Source organism: Pundamilia nyererei, unplaced genomic scaffold, assembly GCF_000239375.1.
Source record: "Pundamilia nyererei isolate P.nyererei 1_Seehausen unplaced genomic scaffold, PunNye1.0 scaffold00186, whole genome shotgun sequence".
Classification (NCBI taxonomy): Eukaryota; Metazoa; Chordata; class Actinopteri; order Cichliformes; family Cichlidae; genus Pundamilia; species Pundamilia nyererei.
In genome coordinates, this window is record NW_005187587.1 from 614,248 (window position 1) to 634,836 (window position 20,589).

General features: G+C 40.6%; 1 protein-coding gene and 1 long non-coding RNA gene across 2 annotated transcripts; both read left to right on the plus strand.

The window, feature by feature from the left end:
- The first annotated feature begins 5,574 nt into the window (after positions 1 to 5,574).
- Positions 5,575 to 13,399, plus strand: pdia2 (protein disulfide isomerase family A, member 2). Its single transcript, XM_005746974.1, has 11 exons — positions 5,575 to 5,909; positions 6,648 to 6,854; positions 8,196 to 8,329; positions 8,414 to 8,551; positions 9,139 to 9,255; positions 9,348 to 9,473; positions 9,670 to 9,864; positions 10,011 to 10,131; positions 12,766 to 12,944; positions 13,022 to 13,192; positions 13,271 to 13,399. Exons 1-11 carry the CDS (start codon positions 5,633 to 5,635, stop codon positions 13,325 to 13,327), a joined length of 1,722 nt encoding a protein of 573 aa, XP_005747031.1. The 5' UTR covers positions 5,575 to 5,632; the 3' UTR covers positions 13,328 to 13,399.
- A 3,349-nt stretch (positions 13,400 to 16,748) lies between these two features.
- LOC102215490 (uncharacterized) lies at positions 16,749 to 20,080 on the plus strand. Its single transcript, XR_312079.1, has 4 exons — positions 16,749 to 16,810; positions 18,895 to 19,051; positions 19,375 to 19,476; positions 20,017 to 20,080. It is a non-coding gene; the product is annotated as an uncharacterized LOC102215490 (long non-coding RNA).
- Positions 20,081 to 20,589: the final 509 nt, after the last annotated feature.

Genomic DNA, 20,589 nt, shown 5'->3' on the forward strand with positions numbered 1-20,589 from the left:
AAAAAATACCTGCATTTGCATTTCTGAAATCCTCTGATTTAATTTCATCCAGTGATTGTGCCAATTGTGTTTGAAATGAAATGTAAATTCTGCCTGCAAATATGCTTTTCTCTATATTTTATAACAGTAGATTTATTTTCTATATGAATGTATGCACACAAACCATGTACATACATGGATATACACATGTAAGTTTACATAATAAGTAAAATGAGACAGTCAGTAGTCTTTTACTGGTCATAATTGTTTTATACAGGTCATTCCTACTATTCAGTTTGAAGGCAGTAAAGTTTTAAAAACAAAAAGAGGCAAATTTTCCATGATTTTATGATTTTATCTGAAAGACGATTTATTAAACTGTTACAGAAACAAACTCACAAAGCCCACAACATTATTCTATAACAATTTTGCCCAAATTCTCCTCCCTGTTATAGGACAATCTCATCTCTGTGTCTAAGTGTTCAATGTACAGTCAGTCTTATATTTTTGTAAATATGAAAGGGAAAAATGTCCCTGACTTTGCTCAAATATAGTTTTCAGAGCGTGATAATAAACAAGTATTTTCAAAGAAAAAGATTTATTTTGATATTTGATGTAATTTTAATTCATGTCTTTGAGATTAAAAAGAACTTTTATTAAAATGTAATCACATTTTTTTTAAAATTATTCCATTCTGTTAATTTTCTCCCTTCAATTAACAGCAAAGATATGTATAATATTGTTTTATTTTATTTAGTTAATTTTAAAATAACACAGGTAAAACGGGGTGCACAGAGGAGAAACAGTGGACAGGATATGACATCACGTCCCAGTCATTCTTAATTCACCGTTTTATCAAAGGTTTGCATGTTTCTAACATCTATTAATTAAAAATGGAAAAATAATAACTTTTTAAAAACATTACTACTGAACTTCTTTAAATTTCCTTTTTACATGAACACCTGTAGCTTTTGAGTTTGTTACCAAAGGCCATACGTATAAGCAAGTAAAGGTTTTAGGATGACTTCATTTTTATTTATCATAACTAAATATTAAAGAATGACAACTGACGATAATTGCCATTTATCTTGTACAAACATCTATTGTATGTATGTCATAGAAAGTGGTCTAAAATCTTTAGTTTGCATGTGTGCTTTTTATAATGAATATAACATGTTAGACAAAATCACAAAGTTACTGTGTTTGTTTTGCGTGTCTATGTGCTTGTGTGCCTAAAAGCGTGTGTAATTCTTTGTCAGCCTCTTGAGAGCTGACATATTGCTGCTATTGATCTTTAGCCCTAAAATCAACACAGAAGCCTGGATACTGATGACAGGCAGACCAGGGGAGTCAGGGTGTCCTGATAACACACACACATTAAATAATGCTCTACATGCACATATAAACAGAAGCAAGACACGTATATACAATGTTACAGTGCAAACCAGGTCAAATTGGCCTTAATCTGTGAGACAACTGCAATTATTGTGCAGTTTTCTGTGAAGAGTGTATTTCCTTTTTGATTTCAAATATTCAAGTTTCAGTTTAAACTTTATCTGTAAGTACCAACTTAGAGCATATTGCAAAACGTAATTTTTGTTGTCTTTGTTTTTCTCTTTGTGTTTTTAAAGGAGCCTTGTTCTGATGCAGTACCAGCCTGGTTCATAGACACAGACTAAGCCTAAGTCAATAATCAGTAACAATCTCCACTGATTAAAGCTTTTAGTCCAAGACTAGCCTTAATCCATGTCTGGGGAACTAATGATGCATGAGTTAAGTTTTAAGTTAGAAAAGCACATGGGTTTATGTTGGTAGCTTTTTGGAAAAACAGCACTGAAAACAAACCTACTTTTGCCTTTGTGGCCATTATTTTAGGTCTACGTCAAACCGAGAGGCTGAACGGCATTTTATGGACTTCACAATTGGTGATGCAGGTCTTTAAAACGTTACTTTAAAACTATGTGATATGACATCTGGTATCTGAATATCTATTTTAAAATCTTTTTGAATGAATAAGCTCAGGAGGCCGAATCCCGACACAAACCAGGGAAGTTGTAAATCATAGAAAGATGGTGCAACACCGTAGAGTTTGTAGTTTTTGTATATTGACAATAAATGATAAAGTATCTCCTCCCTGTCAGCTTTAATTGGTTGAGTGGTTTTATACCATGAGATGCTAACAGCTAACCTGCTTATCAGTTTATTCCTTGAGGGCACTCTGATTTTCTCTGTTTTACTCTCCAAGTCAACCAGCGGCCGATGGCGCGTTACTTGGGTGCTTTAAAGAATATTACACTGTGTCGTTCGTTAGGGAGAGTGTGTCTGGCCAGCCTGTGTGTTAGCCTGCTGTCGTAGGGGGCATGTGGTGGGCTGATGGGGGTTCAAAGTGTTCCCCTTTAAAAGTCAAAACAGCATGTGATTTGATTTCATGCTCTTTTATCCTTTAACTAGCCTGATAACAGGGACGGAAAAAGGCAATGATGTGTTTGTGTCCGCGTCTGGATAACAAATCTCCATCATCCCCTAGCAGAGGGTCCATTAGCTTCGGCCCCCCTCCCCGGTTGCCCAGTGATAAAGTAAACAATGTGTGTTTGACCAATCCCGCGCGCAAATATTTGTCCTGGAAGCTGCCTCATCCGACGCCAGTCACACACACGCCTACTGGCGTGTGCGGAGGTATATATACAGGGCCGGTCCTGGAGGGCACATCGAGCAAATCCATCAGTGACCCAGGCCAGACCTTTATTCTTGGACAGACACTAAACCTGGCAGCTAGGTAAGGTAAGGAAACTCAATATAAGCGTTTTATCCTTTTTTTGTTATTCCCAATCAAGTTCTTACTGTCCCTCTTTCTTCATTCATCTCACCAGGATTAGAAGCCGACATGGCTGCAGGTGTCATCAGGAACTTTCTCATCCAGACTCCGACTCCGGCCTACTTCCCCATGATTTTTCAGCATTCTCCGTGTAAGGACGGTGCCTACGAGAAGACGCTGCCAGAGAAGCCAGAGGAGAGAGAAGACGAAGAAGAGAGACAGGCAGATGAAGACGAGGAGGACGAAGAATCTGAGGCTCAGGAGGAAGAGGAAGAAGGTTTGGAGGAGGTTTTCTTAAACCCCGCTCACCATGCTCTGGATGTGACCAAGCAGCTGCTGAGGTTCGCCGACATCATCAGCCGCGATGTGCAGCGCTATTTCGGTCGCTGCTCCGGTGACCGAGAGGCGTGCGACATCTACAGCGACTCCATCTCCATCACCACCAGTGGGCGTCTGCGTTACTATGACGACCTGATGAGAATAGCGAGAGGAAGTCCTGAGATGCAGGAGAACAGCTTCAGGGCCTGTCCTGAAGAGCAGAGAGCCGCGGCTGCAAAAGGCAACAGCAGTGGGCTGGGGCCCCTGGCTGAACTGTTTGACCTCAGGGCCCCGAGCAAGGGCCGAGGCCAACCGATGATCAAACGGCACCTGCCTCTCAGTTTCTGGACCGAGCCGATCCACAGCTGCCCTCTGGTCACTCTGAGTAACACGCTTGACATCGCACACAGGACCGGCGCCTCGCCTTCGCAGGACCTCACACGCACGGACGAGAACGCGCACATGCACTATAACGTCCCAGCGCAGCACGACATGCACACCCTCGACAGCGCTCAGCCAGACTTCAGCGACCTGTTGGCAAACTGGGATCCAAACCCGGAGCTCACTCACACGCTGACGGAGAACACAAACATGCAGCACTGATCACGCCACCCTCAGCCTGGGACTGAAAAGACTCCACTTATGATCCTTTTACAAATACAGTTTTCTGCAGTTTGAAAGGGTCGGGACAAAGAACCTGCCATCTGAGCAGAGTGAGATTTAGTTTAAATAAAAAAATGTACCAGGACCCACTGTGTCCTCTACTACTGTAACATAATCGGATGTGAAACTGTTACGCTTTATTTCTGTTGCATAATATTTTGTAGAGCTGCTGTTGATATTTTATAAAATAGATTCATTAACATGAGTGTTGACTCTTTGTTGCTGTTATTTACTCCCTAATTCACAGTTTGGATTTTGTCAAATATGGCTGTGTTGGGTTGAAAAATTAAGTTTTTCTGAATAAATCCATCATCGTTTTGGTCATACAGTCATGGAGCTGTTAAAAAAAGAAGTTTAACTTCTTGTTCTGCCACATGGTTGCACAGGTGCACTCCAGGACGCTGTAACATCCCTGCTGTGTGTGGCTACAGCATTGGGTTACAGGTGTAAAGAAAACACTACTCACCACACCCATCATTTATCTCACGGTATCTCTATTGTACATAGAAGCTGTCCACGGTTAAACAGACGGGCAGCAAAACAAACTTTTCTTTTGCAGCTGTTTCCTGGAGTGAAACCCTTCACATTAATGCGCAATTTACCTTTATCTGCGAATCGGTATTAGAGAGACGACAGGAAACTAAAAATGGAGACAGAGAGGATGCTGGAAGCAATGACCTGCTTCTTTGAATCTCAGAGCAACATTGAGAAACATGGACGTAGTTCAATAAAGTTCAAAGATATTCATTGAGTTTTAAAGTTATAAACAGAAACAGATGTGGCTTCCCCAGCACGTCTTTTGTCCCGTCTCCCTCTCATCAACCCCAACCGGTCACGGCTCCCCGAGCCTGGTGCTGCCAGAGGTTTCTTCCTGTTAAAAGGGAGTTTTTCTTTCCCACTGTTGCCAAGTGCTTGCTCATAAAAACTTTACCTTACAATATAAACCTTGAGATGACTGTTGTTCTCATTTGGCGCTATATAAAAAAAACTGAATTCAGCAAATAAATAAGACTTTTCAAAACATACGTTTTAGAGGAACACAAAGGTTAAAAGAAAAGAACCTCGCGGTTGTTTTAAGAGCTCAAACTTCTGAAAACAGCTGGACAACCGCTGCCTGTGGAGAAAGACTCGGCGCTGTGAGCCGTGCGTATGTGAGTGTTACATGTACTGGTTTTAGATTAACTGAAGCGCACATCGACACGCACAGTGAAACGCAAAGCATCTGCATGACAAAGACAGCACTATGTTGACAGCACTCAGCTTCAGTCATATTTCACGTTGCTAGCTTGAAGAGAAAACAGAGAAACTTGCTATCTTTCTTGATTAATGGTGCTGTGGATTTAAATTTGAGGTCATGACAGGGGCAACTGTGGAAAGTGGTCTCTGTAGTTTGAGTAAACATAAAGGGTGTGATAAATGGTAAGAGTTGTTAATCCACTTGTTAGTATCACTGTGGGAGCTTTTAGGTAAATGAGGGTTTGATAAGGAGCAGAAAGAGGAGTTAAAGTTAAAAGTGTTTTAATGCTACCACATGGTGTATGGGGAGGTCTATTTAAACGCTATAAACAAAAGAAACACAAACACAAACATACGAGTAGGTGTACGTGTGATCAAACACAGCAGTCGATCATCCAGTTTACCCAATTCTGAATCTACAAGGCATCGTTTGATTGGCCGAGACTGGAAAGTTTCCCCTACAGGCGTGACGCCTGATTGGATGACAGGGAAGGCCAGTAACATTCTGACACACACGCTTCATCTTAGATAAATAATCGTACAAAGAGTAAAAGACACATGCATTGACGGTCACCTACACCTAAGCACAGGTACCAGAGCAGCTCAGACAGAGACGCAGACATGAAGACTCACAAGCTTTTGTTCATAGCGCTGCTGGGCCTGCTGCTGTGGGCCTCCTGCACGCAGGCCGAGGACAGCACTGACAGCCAGACAGAGACGCAAGAGGAGACGTCTGAGGAGGCATCGCAGGAGACGACCGAGGAGGCGGAGGAGGAGGCAGAGGCACCAAAGAAAGAGAAAACAACTGAGATAGAGGAGGAGAATAACGTCATGATCCTTCACATCAACAACTTTGAAAGAGCCCTCAGCGAGAATCAGTATTTACTGGTTGAATTCTGTAAGTGGGATGTCTTATATTCTGGAACAAAATCCTGATTATTATGATAAATGAGCTCTTTCTCCTTCTTTAGATGCCAGTAATAACTTGTGATGAATTTTCCCTTATCGCTTTGTTCTGTCTTCAACACAATTGTTATTAAATTTGAGTTGCTTTTATGCACAAATAACATCAGTGACAGCGAAGGTTGGCATAAGGCGCCACATAAAGAAGAACTCATAGGTAAGTTGTGCAGATTTTATGTAATAACATGAAAACTAAAATGTAAAATAAGCATTAATGCTCCTTGTTCATCCTGGGAACATAATCTAATCTAAACTGATCAAAGAAGGTTAGAAAATATGGCAGGAAGTGAAAAGATTATCTCATTTTGCTGGCAAGGAATTTAAAATTTGATCAATTTATAAAAGAGAGAAAATCTTTCCTTTCCCAGCCTTTAACAGCGCCGAGGCATTATCGCACACGTGACACGTCCTGTCCAGGTGTTGTGCGGGTTCAACTCTCCCACAGATGAACTGAAGCGGAGAGAGGCCAGGACCAGGAAATGAGACATGGGGGAGAAAGACGGAGCCCAACTGCCACTTTTCTATCAGCTGCTCATTTCCATGAGTATCTGGACAGGAGCTGCTGATAGCAGCAGAGGCCTGCTGTGGACAAACCCCTGTAGTGTCTCCCTCTGTCTCTCTCTGGAACTTTCATTGAACTGTGTGTGTTCATGTGTTTTTATATGTACTGTAGATGCTCCTTGGTGCGGTCACTGTAAACAGCTGGAGCCAATTTACGCCGAGGCTGCCGAGAAGCTGAAGGAGGAGGAGCCGGAGCTGCGCTTGGCCAAAGTGGACGCCACGGAGGAGAAAGAGCTGGCCGAAGAGTTTGACGTCGGAAGCTTCCCCACTCTGAAACTTTTCATCAATGGAGACCGCAAAGAGCCTGTCGAATACACCGGTGAACACACACACTTATACACAAACACAAGCAGCTCTTTATGCATCATCAGTGAACATCATCACCTGACTGTGTATAGTTTGCATTTTTCCACCTCCCAGCACCTTCGAGGGTTATCATCTATTAGTTTGCACACTGAACCAAATGTGTGTGTTTAACCTACTGTATAACCCAGTTGGTACTAGATATTCTTTGTCTTTGTGTGTCAAAGCTGTGGTTCCCACAAAGGCCTGTGGGATGGGTACTGAGTGGAGCAGCTGACCCATATGCAATAAGGGTTGGAATCTGCCTAGAGGCCTTTACTGGTCTTTCGCTCAACTTTATTACAATAAGAATCTAATGTGACCAAAAATTATATTTTCAAAAAGTAGCCCTTCATCAGCATCACTTCTCACATTAAAACATGTTGAATTGAACTCATGCTACACTTTTTAAAATTAAAATAATTACTGTAAATTCATTTTTCCAGCAAAGAGTCCAATCCAGCCACTGGACAGGTTTGGAAATGTTTTTTAGATGACAATTTGGGGCTTTTAACTTTTTTTCTGCTAAAAAACCTTCTCCAAGGCTATTTGCACTTCAAGTGTAATTAAGTGACAGATAAACAAACAAACAACAGTAACGTTCTTGTTTTTTCACTATTGACTGTAGAAATAAATGGGTCCAAAGTTTTTTTTAAAAAAGGTATTTTTTGGGAATTAATGACACTTGTGTGCCTTATAATTACAGGACAGTCTGCACGATAAGCTACCACAACTTTTTCTGTACTTTTACTTCTTACAATTTAAGACAGATTTGTTTCATTTACTACAGCAAACTTTCTATTCATGTATGTGTTAGTCCCCATAGGGAAATAGTTCCTCTGCACTCAGGGGTACCTCAGGGTAGCCGTTCAGTGGAGTTGAACCCCCGACCTTCCGATCATGGGGCCACCACTCTACCTACTGAGCTATCCCTGCCCCCTCATTTAACTACACATTTAGCAATATGCAGTTAAACCTCTATACTGACCGATTACTTAAGGTCAAAGCTGGGTTGGCGGTATGTACCCCTCGATATAAAATGATTTTGACTAGCTGTTTCAAATATTTACCCATAACCTTTTAGCTAGTACTAAAAAGAAAAGCTAGCTAGCAATTCCAACATTTATTAATTAAGCCAGACTTTTAGCAGATATTACAAATACCCATTACTTTCTGACTGTTCCTTAATTGAATTCATTGACTGCCTGTTTCTACTCTCTTATCATTTCTGCTCAAAGCTGAGCTACAAGCTGATGTTGGGGACTCTTTGCTTCAAAGCACCTGAAACAGCCGCTTTATATCGACCCTTTCTCTGCAGGTAAGAGGACGACGACGGGGATAATCCAGTGGATGAAGCGTCGCACTGGCGCCGGTGCTGAAGCCCTGGAGTCTGCAGATTCTGCAGCTCAGTTCATAGACGCCCATAACATCACTGTAGTGGGATTCTTCGAGGTCTGTCCTTCTGTCGAGGCTAACATTAAATCATGCAATCATCTATGAGTGCTCGTAACTCCAAGCTCTCGCCCTCTCCTGCAGAGTTTGGATAGTGAAGCTGCTCAGGTGTTTAAGGAAGTTGCTATGGACACGCCTGACACAGAGTTTGGAGTCACAGCCACTCCAGAGGTTTTCCAGAAGTATGAGGTGAAAGGCAGCTCCGTGGTGCTCTTCAAAAAGGTACAAATACTTTGCAGAGACTTTGCTTTGCTGCCATCTAGTGTCCGGAGATGGTGACTGCATGTTCCTGTAAATTATTTATCCTATTGACCATGAAGAGAAAAAACATCAGAAAAAGAGACTGTGACATATAACAGAATCAACTTCTTTGAGTCTATGAGTCATTTCTTTGAATAACTTCACTATAAAACAGATTTTGATGAATCAGTGAGAATATGACAAAATAGTTGTAATAATCTTTGTATTTATTTAAAAGGGAAAATGCAACCTGGTAGGTTGATATTATTTATAGATAATTAAGAAAAAACAAACATAGAAAACCATTTAAACATACTGTATGTGAAAGAAAAAAACGTACACATATGAGGTAACAAATCAAACATTAAAACCACTAAAACTGAATTAAAGACCAAAACACATTAATTACTATGACATTTATGGATTTGAGAGGGTAGATTATACAGCAACTACTGTGTTATAGATGTGGAGAAAGAACGCACCGAATTATGATCCTTAATCCTGCAGGTGTAATATTTCAAGTATGTAAAATGTAAATGTGTGTGTGTGTGTGTGTGTGTGTTTGCTAGTTTGATGATGGCAGAGCAGACTTTGTGTTGTCAGAAGAAGGGAAGTTGGACAAAAACAACATGACCACCTTCATCAAGCAAAACAGCCTGCAGCTGATCATCCGATTCAGCCAGGAGGTAACGCACACACCAGTGAGCAGACACGAAGAGAAAACTGCAATTAAATTTAAAAAATGATAGCATAATACTGTGTGTGTGTGTATTTTCAGGTAGCAGACAAAGTCTTCAACTCTGGCATCAACGTGCACTGCCTTCTGTTCATGAACTCCACAGCGGAGAGTCAGATGAGGCTCCTGGAAAAATTCAAGGCTGTTGCCAAGGAGTTCAAGGGAAAGGTAACTGTCCTGCCCTGTGTGTGTGTGTGTGTGTGTGTGTGTGTCTGCGTCATGTGGATCATTACAATGTAAGGTGAAGACTTTGTTTCATCAGTGCTTTGTCCTCTAAACTGTTGGAAATGTGTGTGTGTGTGTGTGTGTGTGTGTGTGTGTGTGTGTGTGTGTGTGTGTGTGTGTGTGTGTGTGTGTGATACAGCTGCTGTTCATTCTGATAGACGTGTCAGAGCCCCTGTCACACGTGCTGAGCTACTTTGCCGTGTCCAAGGACGACGCCCCCACGATGCGCATCATTAATATGGACACAGGAAAGAAGTACGCCAATGACTCAGAGGAACTGACCATAGACTCACTACGACAGCTGTGCCAAGAGGTTGTGGATGGTACTGCAAAGGTACTACAAACGCACACAGTCCCCACCTTCTCAAGTCTGTATGTGACTGTGAATGTTAGGTTAAAAGCACTTGGAGTGAAGTAATGTAACTAGTAAAGTACTGTAGAAGGACGAGTTCTTCTAACTGGTCCTTTTTTCTTCTGCAGCCTTACTATCGGTCAGAGGATATCCCAGAGGACTGGGACAAAGGACCAGTTAAAATCCTGGTGGGAAAGAACTTTGACTCCGTCGCTCTGGACCCGACCAAAAATGTGTTTGTGGAGTTTTGTAAGTCAAATCCTGGACAGGGATCTTGTGAAATCAGAGCGTTCATTTATTATTCAACTCAATCAAATTTGCAGTGAAGTTTGCCAACATCACTTTGATCATCACTTTTCTCTGACTTCAAATTCATTAGTCCTTGATTTAAGCTGCTTCGCTAAATGATTTTTAGAGTCCGGCACCGGAGTTGCTCCGGTGTCTCATCTTACTTTAATGAGCCTACCTGTGAGCAGGATTTCCGACATCTTAATAACTTAAAAGCGAGTCCTGGTCTAATAGGAAATTTGGCAGCTGGAACCCTGCACAAACACCGAGGATAGACATTTCCAATGCAGTCTTTAAACCTTTGACAAGAAAAATATTTGCATATCCACCAACAGTGGATTCAAGGAGGGAAAACTCCTTGAATTTACTACTTCTGAACAAAACAAGAGAGCATGGAGCAAAGGCTGTAGAGTCTATAGCATACTGAACGATTTTAATGTTACAGAAACTACAGAAGAGGACACAAAACAAGCACTAACAGAAGTAGATTAAGCTATTGAGTGAAGGAGGTACTGATATTAGATGCAGTATCTATATATGATAACATTATCATTCAAGTCTTGTGTTAAAGCTGGAGAGAACTCAAAGTGAAGCGACAGGAAGCAGAAGCATGGTCAAGCAATATTTATTTACAGTTTACCAAAGAACATCATGAAGTGTTTGAGACAGAGAAGCAGAATGAGCTGGTAAAAGGATCGGAGCTGGCAGCGTGCACACAGAGCGAAGGCTAATCCGAGCCAGTGAGAGCAGAGAGGGACACTCAGACACAAGTAATCTGTGCAAGCTGGAGACCAGAGGAGGTCCACTCCAGGAGTGGATCAGCAAGGAATTAGCAAGAGGTTTAGTGAGTGGCTCGAGGAACTGAACGGCTGATTATGTGATTGGGCAGCATGCTGGAGCTAAGGACCGGTATTTGAGGCAAAGATGATTGCAGATGATTGGCAGCTGGAAACTCAAGCCACCAAGCAACTGATTCCACTCCTGTAATCAAAGCAGGGCATGTGGAGAAAGATCCGGATTTGGGAAAAAGGCTTAGCCTGGAGAAAAAGTAGTATAAATTCACACCTGTTCTTCTTATATGTTCGAGGCATAATTATGCTGTGGCTGTCTTTTAATCTTTTAATCCTGCCAAAATTTGCTTAAACGTTGTCTTGCACACACTGAACAGCTGATTAGAATTTGCTGGCCAAACATCAATGCAACCAGTCAAGACTACAGCCACAAAATGTCTAATAAAATAGCATTTTAAAGCCAGAAGGTCGATGGTCACCTGTGCTTTGCCATAGTGTTGTTCTTCAAAAACACTTTTTTGGACAATATTTGGCGCCATACACACACAGAAGCAGAGGGTGAGACTGTGACGATATTTCACCTTCAGTCAGATGCTGATCTGGTGATGCTGACCTTTTGTGTCCACCGATTAATAAATTCGTTCAGCGTCTGCACTGCATGCATCTTGAGTCTGGACACAATCAGAAGTAAATTCCAACTTTAGTATATGGATGGAGTCACACAACTGCAAAAAGGTAATATTAGTTAGCAACAACCAAAACTAAAGTTCATGCCAGGCTTGCGGCAGTTTTTCAAATTCTTCATTCTGTATTTGGTGGTGAATAGATGAACAAAAGTAAGAAACGCAAACAGAGAAGATAACATCACATTTATAGAGGTATGATAAAATGAACATGATATCATGAAAATTAACAGAGCTGGGGTTTATAATGGATCTACAAAAAAACACCATCTAGATGTTAGTAATGCAAGTTTCATTCAGATTGGCCCACCCATTAAGGTGGAGAAAGGGCACATACTCTGTAAGAAGATTATTGTTCTCACTTAACACAAGTAATTGTTAACGTGGCCATGTCACTACTCTAAAGTCAGATGGGGCAAGAGCAGTAAGACAGGCCAACAGTTCAGCTGGATTTCTAAAATAAAGAACATACACTATGTGGACAAAAGGATTAGGAAACGCCTTTTAATTCAGGTGCTTTCAGTTTCATTGCCACAGGTGTATAAAGCCAAGCACCTAGCCATGCAGTCTGCCTTTACAAACATTTATGAAAGAATCGGTTCTGTAACAGGATGCCACCATAGCAACAAGTCAGTTTGTAACATTTTCTGTGACATCTATAAATTCCACGATCAGCTGTAAGTGTTGGTAAACCACGTATAGATCATAAAAGACGCCAACTCTCTGCTGACTCAGTAACTGCAGAGCTCCAAACCTCTGTCATTAACATCAGCACAGAAACTGTGCACCAGGAGCTTCATGGCATGAGTTTACATGTCGAGCAGCTCCTGTTGGTGGAACATCGTGTTGGCTAAGTTCTTTGGTCCATATAATGTGTGTAGATTAGTATGCACCAAACAGGGAGTTGGCATTAAGGGAGCTAACGTTTATTTAGCTGAACTTAAGGTAAGAACCTCCTATCCTTCCACATTTCCTTTAAGCAACGAAGCAGATCTCTAAAATGGTTATTCCTCTGTGTTTACTGTAACATACAGCTGAAATAATCCATCTTTCATTAATTCATCTTCACCAACATTAGAATGAGGTTCCTTGTATGTGTATCTCTGTGTGTCTGAGTGTAGATGCTCCATGGTGTGGACACTGCAAGGAGTTGGCTCCCATCTGGGATCAGCTTGGTGAGAAATATGCCGACCATGATGACATCATCATAGCCAAAATAGACGCCACAGCCAATGAAGTGGAGTCTCTTGACATTAAGAGTTTCCCAACACTCAAATACTTCCCAGCTGGTGACAAAGAGGTAAACACACACGCGCACACACACGCACACGTGCACACACACACCTCTACACACTGCATTCTTTCCTTTTCTCTCAGGTGATCGAATACACTGGAGAAAGGGACCTGGAGACATTTTCTAAATTCCTGGATGGTGGAGGAGTTTTACCTAAAGAGGAAAAGGATGAGGATGATGATGATGAGGATGATGATGATGAGGATGAGGTGGATGAGAAGAAGGAAGCCGACAAGGCTGCTGGCGATAGCAAGGTTTGTGTTAACGCTGCAGATTTATGCTGTTTTTCTTTTAAAAATAATCCACAGTTCACACGTTTTCCTCTTTTTCAGGAGCCCAATGAGTCCGCAGAAGAAAAGACCAACAAAACATCCAAAGATGAGCTGTAATGTCACTTTTTGGCCAATCAGGATCAACCTAGCAACTTTGAATTTTCTTAATAAAAGTGATACAGGTTTAAAGCGTTGGCTTTGTTGTGAAAAAGCTTTAAACTTTTTGTCTTGATGCTTGCTTCTTTATATGTCTGTTGAGTGCTTCACACGGCTGGATTTGACACGTTCAACACAGACGGTAATATTTATACAGACTCTCCAAATGTGTCATAAAATTGAGCTTCAGCAGGATTACGAGGACACGATGGACCAGGATCAAGGTTGGACGTAGCAGTGCAGTGAAAAGAATTTCTTAGAGATTTCTTGGAAACGAGTCACATAATGATTTGTTCTGTGAGTTTCTTTGTGTACAAACTGTGATCAGCTGACTTGTGCTGCTGCTCTGATATTCACTGCTCTTTATCTTGAATTCAACAAGACATAACTGTATGTGTTGTGAGCTATGTGGCTTATTTCTAACCCCCTTAATATGATAAATCTAGTGTAAAAAGTAGAAACCAGTGCGTCTATCTAATCAGCATCACCTCAAATATAAATTAATGTCTGCTACCCTTTATCACTGTGTGAGAGGTATTTGTTATACAATATGGAGGACTCAGGCATAGAACTGAACTCAGTTATTGCTAAACTTACATGAGACTGAATAGACTGAATAGAAAGACTAAGCAGACATGTGGGAATACAAGCTAGGAAACTACACAGGAACTCACAGGACACACAGCTTGAGGGAAAGACAAACAAGGGCTTAAACAGACACAGGAAGTAATGAGGGAGATGGAGTGCACCAGGGAGCACAGGTGAACTAAATCAGGCTAAAAGACAGAAGAAGCAAAAACACAATGCACACATAAGAGACGATCAAAATAAGACCAGAAATAAACAAACACAGAGACAGAGACCCGGACCCGAGACAAACTAGATGCAGGTAAAGACTAAATAAGCACAGAGACATGACTGACCTGAGACAACAGGGTGACCGACCATAGGGACAGGGCACAGTGAGACACAGAAGCATGACCAGGGCCATAGATGAAGATAACTAAATTTTACAGACTCAAAAGATCAAAATACAAACAGGTTACAGCCAACGAGCTTGAATTTATTTATATAGTACATTTAAAACAACAACTGTTGAGCAAATCAAAAGAGAAAAACATAGGAAGACATGACAAAATCTAAGAAGCATAAAGTGAGAAGATCTGAGTAAGAAATAAGACAAATAAAAGTAGTATGAACTTATTCTCATTTAAAAGCCAAGGAATAAAAAGGTCCTGATGTGAAACAGCAGTTTGTTTCACAGTTTAGGAGACTCACGGCAAAGGCCCGATCTCCTCTGTGCTTTAATTTGGACTTTGGGACAGCTAGGAACATTTGATCTGCAGACCTCAGTGATCTTGCAGGAGTGTACCAGTTCAAAAGGTCAGAAAGGTATGAGGGTGATAACGTATGCAATGACTAGGACATGAAGAACTAGAGTGTAATCACATAATAACTCCAAGAATGAACCAAAAACCCACAAAACTGGGAGGAGCAAGAAAAACTCAAGAAACTAGGAGGTGTTAGGACCCAAAGATCCTAACACCCCTGATGTAACCTAGTAACAGTACTTCCATCCCAAATAGTGCATCATTGTAAACGTTATCACGATACAGCAAACTAACCGGTGTAGCCTGAACTAAACTGCCAGCTGTTTTCATGCAAGCTCTGAATAAGACAAAATTCGTATATTCAATTTGTTTTGGAAGATATTTTACAGACATAATTTGGCAATTTTGATCCAACATTTGGTTAAAAAACTCTAAAATGAATCAACATTAATTGCAGATCTAAATTTGATTTTCTAAAACTTCACTTGCTGAGCAGTCCTTACCTTTGCAAATAACCCCTCATCTTCTTCTCTTGCGTCACTTTAACACTGCAGCAGCTGCAGCGCTCACAGACACAATTTGTGACAAACTGGAGAGAAAAAGTTTGTGTTTCCTGATATTTGTTGAGCTGATTGAGAAGTATTTGAAATGGCTCTAGGCTTAAAAAAGTTAACTAATTCAATAATGATATGCTTTAACCTGCCTAATGATAATAATAATGCACATCCATTCACTGTTCACATGCATTTAGGTGTGCAGAGTATCCAGCTGAGGTTCAAAGTGACCATCAGAATGGGGACGAGAGGTGATTTAAGTTACTTGATGTGGCACTTATTGTCATAGTGCAAGACAGGGTGGTCTGGGAATTTCAGAAAATGGTCATCTACAGAGATTATTCACCACAACCATCTGTAGGGTTTGCAGAGAGTGGTCAGAAAAAGAGAGAATATCCAGTGAGCTGCAGCTCTCTGGGTGAAAATGCATGTTGATGTCAGAGGTCAGAGGAGAATGGCCAGACTCCTCTGAGATGAACAGAAGCAAAAGTAACTCAGATAGCCACTACATACAACCAAGGTACGCAGAAGAGCATCTCTAAATGCAGCAGAAGACCGCATCACTTCTGTCTGCTAAGAACAGGAAACTGACGATACAGTTCACATGGATTCTTTAAAAGTGGACAATAAAAGATTAGAAAAAACATTTCCTGGTCTGACGGGTCTCAATTTCTGTTACAACTTTCAGACGATAGGATGAGAAAAATGGATCCATTCTGCCAAGTACCAACAGTTCAGGCTGCTGGTGGATGTGTAACTGCCAAATATGCTCGACTGCCTGGCTGAATGAGGCAGTTGTATAAAACTTTGAGTACTCCAGTGGAGTCGAAAAGCGCTTTATAAAAACCAGTCCAGTTACTATCTTTCCAAAGCTTTGGGGAAAAAAAGAAAAAAAAAGAAAGAAGGAAAAGAAAACCAAAAAAGCACCGGTTGTCTTAGAGCATATATAAAAACTCCCTTTTAACAGGAAGAAACCTGCAGCAGAACCAGACTCAGGGAGGGGCAGCCGTCTGCTGCGAGCGAGGGAGTGAGGAGAGGAAGACAGGACAAAGGGCACACTGTGTAAGAGAGAGTTGGAGATTAATAATAGCTAATGACTAAATGCGGAGGTGTACGTAGAGAGAAGGAGAAAATAAGGTAAAAAAAGGAGAGGAGGAGTGGTGACATTTACAAAAAAAATGTGAAATATTAGAAATGATTGCCAATTATTAAAAAACTTTCCATAATTGCCTCATAAAGAATGATTAGTCTTTGTGCTGGGTATCTAACAATAAATCATACTACAAAAGTTTATTTTATTGCTGTAGATCTTGTAAATATAGTGATTCCAGCTAGTAAGCAGGTATAGACTGATTTAAGTTGAACAATCTTTTCTTCCTGCAGGGAAAACCTCTGAATAGGCAGAGGTGACTAATAAGACAAACAGGTTGGTTTTCATGTGAGACGTAAAATGTTTCCAATTCCAGGGGAGAACAGGTTTAACAGGCTGTGATGTGATGACCATGATCAGCAATGGTACGTGTTTCCTCCTGCCAGTCGTTCTTCCTCATTTGCCCAAGGTAAGACCACTGCTCCGATATATCTCACATTACACTATTTAATTAGCGGGTAATGAGCTATAAGGTTGTTGGCAGGTGTTATTGGAAATGTCTATGTGGCAGGGGCAGGTCTGTGCCTGTCTGGATCAGGTATCGGGACTTGGATGTGTCTTGTTTACATAAGAGCGAAGTCTCATGTGAGCTCGAGTGACTTGACTGCATTCAGCGGGTGCATTTCATGGCTGATACACTCGGTTTTCTCTGATATAGGGGTAGAAAAATACATCTTTGCCAGTCAGAGTTGTGTTTACATGCTGTAATAATTCTGTGTCATCTTGATAAAAAGGTGGACGATGAGTAACACACGTTTAAAAGGGTGAATATTTCACACCAGTTTAAAAACAGTGCAACTATATAGACTAACAGTCTAGATTTGACATTTGTTTCTATTTTTATGATCCCTAAAAGGGATGAAGCTGCTGATATATATATATATATGGCTTCTATAGTTACATTAAAACACAACTAAGATTAATGTGTGCGGCATTATTAAAAACACTAAAGTATGTGAAGTATGAGTAAAAGACTGATTTACGCCATCACATGTTACACTGTGTGTACTGTTCTGACGCTGTCACTTTAAACCAGCAGTGCTAAACAATGAAAGACTGGATATGTAGCGCCTTTCATTGTTAGCAGTCAGGAGGAGAGATAATGCAAGTAGCTATTACGGCAGAATCAGAGCTTCAGACTTAAAAGCAGTAATATGAGACTCAGCATCACAGAGCCTGGCATACAAAGAGCTAAACCGCCACACAAAATACTTTACAATTGACTCTTTCCAGTGCGCCCACATTAACACCAGGATAAACTGAAAGAAGCTAGTGTACACACAGCACATTTCATTTGCAATGCAAGCTGGAAAAGCCCAGGGTATAAAATGTTATTTTTTCATTCTTAAAACCTTATATGTTGGTTTTATTCATTCCCATTTTTTTCCCAGTTTCTCTGATTCAGTCCTAAACAGAGTGATTACACGTGATTCAATGTCATTTTTTTTAAACAATAGTCTTTCGTAACCATGTTTTAATTAATTGGATTACTGGCACTTTTACTGAGACTGTATATAATACATGTTGTCTTGTCAATAAAAAAATGTCCTTTTTGTATATAATGTACTCTTTCACATGGTCTATTTTTCAGTTTTCTATATTTTGATACTGGAGAGAGAGACTAACAAAAATAAGTCTGACTCTGACTAGATAGCACAGTGATAATAGTGTGGAAATATGAGGGAAAGGAGTGGGCACCAGTATGTGTGAACTTCAGTTTTTGTTAGTGAGCTAAATGACAAGTAATCCAGCGAAAATTACTTGGAAATAAAGTAATTTTGCTTAATTCAATAGTGTTTTCACACACGTAATGTCCTTTGTATCCTTTATGACCAGGTAAACAACTTTAAGCTGGTCATCGCTTCCACTAATCCTAAAAAGTAAAAATATAAAGTGATGCATTGGATCATGTAAATACATTTTTTATGTAAGTACAACTTTTGATAAAAGTAACTTCCCCATAATCCAGTCCATCAAATTACCCCTAAAAGAAGAACAGCAAAAGAAAAAGGGCACGACTGACTCCACGATACTTTTATCACAATTCTGATAAGAGTCTCACATGACTCGTGTCACATGTTAAGAACCTAACATGTGACATTAGTCGTGTGTTAAGAATCGCTAATGTGGGTTCACCAAACGCAAGATCATTGTCAGCTTTTTTCCCCACCAAATACTAGAAGATTGTGACGACTTGTGAATGAAGATAAAAAATAACCTGTTTTAAAGTGATGACAAATAAAAAGATATTTAATTTGTCACTGAAGGAAAAGCACAGATGTTATCAACAGCAGGAGCTACGTGACTCGATAATTGTGAAGAAGAGTCTTACATTAATGCCCTTTTGGGGTTTTATCTGGAAAGCAAGACTGTACCAAGTCAAAGATATCTGGGTATAGACTTACATCGTTTTTATGTAATTAACTATCTGTGATGAAAACACACATTTCAAACTTGCTCTTATCTACATTTCTGTTTTCATCTTCATGACAGAATCCTGTTTGATCTGTTTGGATGGACCCCCCTTCATATGAGGAGGCCAGTCGCCAACCTCCTGCTCTGCCCATTGCAGCTTTTAACGCCCCCCCGCCCGCCTATGACGCCTCTCTCTCATCCCCACCGACACCTCCACCTGCCTACAGAGAAGCAGGTGAGATAAAAATCTTTCTGCTTCCTTTAACCCCATTTCTCGAGTCAGCTCGTGAGATATTGCTGACAGGATGTACACACTAACATGTGTCCTTTTCTATTTATTTTTTGGCATACTGTTTACATGACATACCAGTTTTACCAGGCTGATTTGTAGAAATGTCGTCATTAAGTGTATTTATGCTTTTACTCTGCCAGACAACCACTTCAGTGCACTCTGAAGTAAATTTAAAAAATATATATTTAAAGTAAAGTGTGGAAGGAAACCCTAGTGTGACTGCAAAATAACATGTAAACATTTCTTTTTCTGTTTTTAAATCACAGTTACAGTTCAGCCAGATCCTTTTCCTGTCCTGTCTGTGCCAACTGCCGTGTCCTCGCCTCCCCACCAAAGCACTGGAGTCATAGTCCATCCCATTACTCAAAGTATAAAGATTGCACTTTTAATATTGACTTTGTTATGTAGACCTGTTCAACTGCTCATTAACGGAAATATCAAATCAGCCAATCACATGGCAGCAAACCAAGGCGTTTAGGCATGTAGGCATGCTCAGCAAGTTCAGTTCAGTCTCTATGTGCTGCACGCTGGTTTCACAATGTAAGAGCCTCAGTCCATATGCTGTCTGTAGTCTACTCACCAAATGTTTGTATTTTAACCCCACAGTGCCTGTCGTATCATATTTAATTCATGAGTTTTTGTGAGTTTTTGAGACTTCATCATCATCACAGTGATCCCCGTGGAAAGCCTGTCTAAACAGCACTAGAGAGAGAGAAACAAATGTAACAAATATAATTTCAAAGTAAACTCATGCATGCAAATGAATATGTTTTTTCTCAGAAGGTTCACAATATTTTCAAAAATCTTGAACTTTCTGGCAATTATTTCATGTTTCCGGCTTTAAAGGGTCAAAGTGTAAGTATTTAAAAAGCTACATTAGGTTAAATTTTGGTTTTTCTGTGTTACAGTTAATCCGCATACTTCTCGCGCTGCAGCTTCTGCTCCAGCTGCTGCGTCCTCGCGTTCCCGACAAGGCAAGTATCAAGACTACATCTTTACTATAAGCATGATCTCTTTACTGCTATTTACACTTACTGGCCACTTTGTTAGGTACACCTTTTCATCTGACTGTCAATGCAAGTATCTCATCAGAAAATCACAGGGAGGTAACTAAATGCATTTAGGTATGCAGATATGGTCAAGATAACGTGCTGAAATTGAAAAGGAGCATCAGAATGGGGGAGGAAGGTGGCATTCGTGGCTTTGAATGTGACACGGTTGTTCTCGTCAGACAGGCTGGTCTGAGTATTTGAGAAAAAGCTGAACTCCTGGGAGTTTTCCACACAACCATCTCTAGGGTTTACATAAAATGGGCCAAAAATATCCAGTGAACAGCAGTTCTCTGGATCAAAATACCTTGTTGATGCCAGAGGTCAGAGGAGAATAGCCAAACTGTTTCTAGCTCATAGAAAGGCATCAGGAAACAAGATATGCAGAAGAGCATTTCTGAACACACAACATGTCGATCCTCGAGGCAGAAG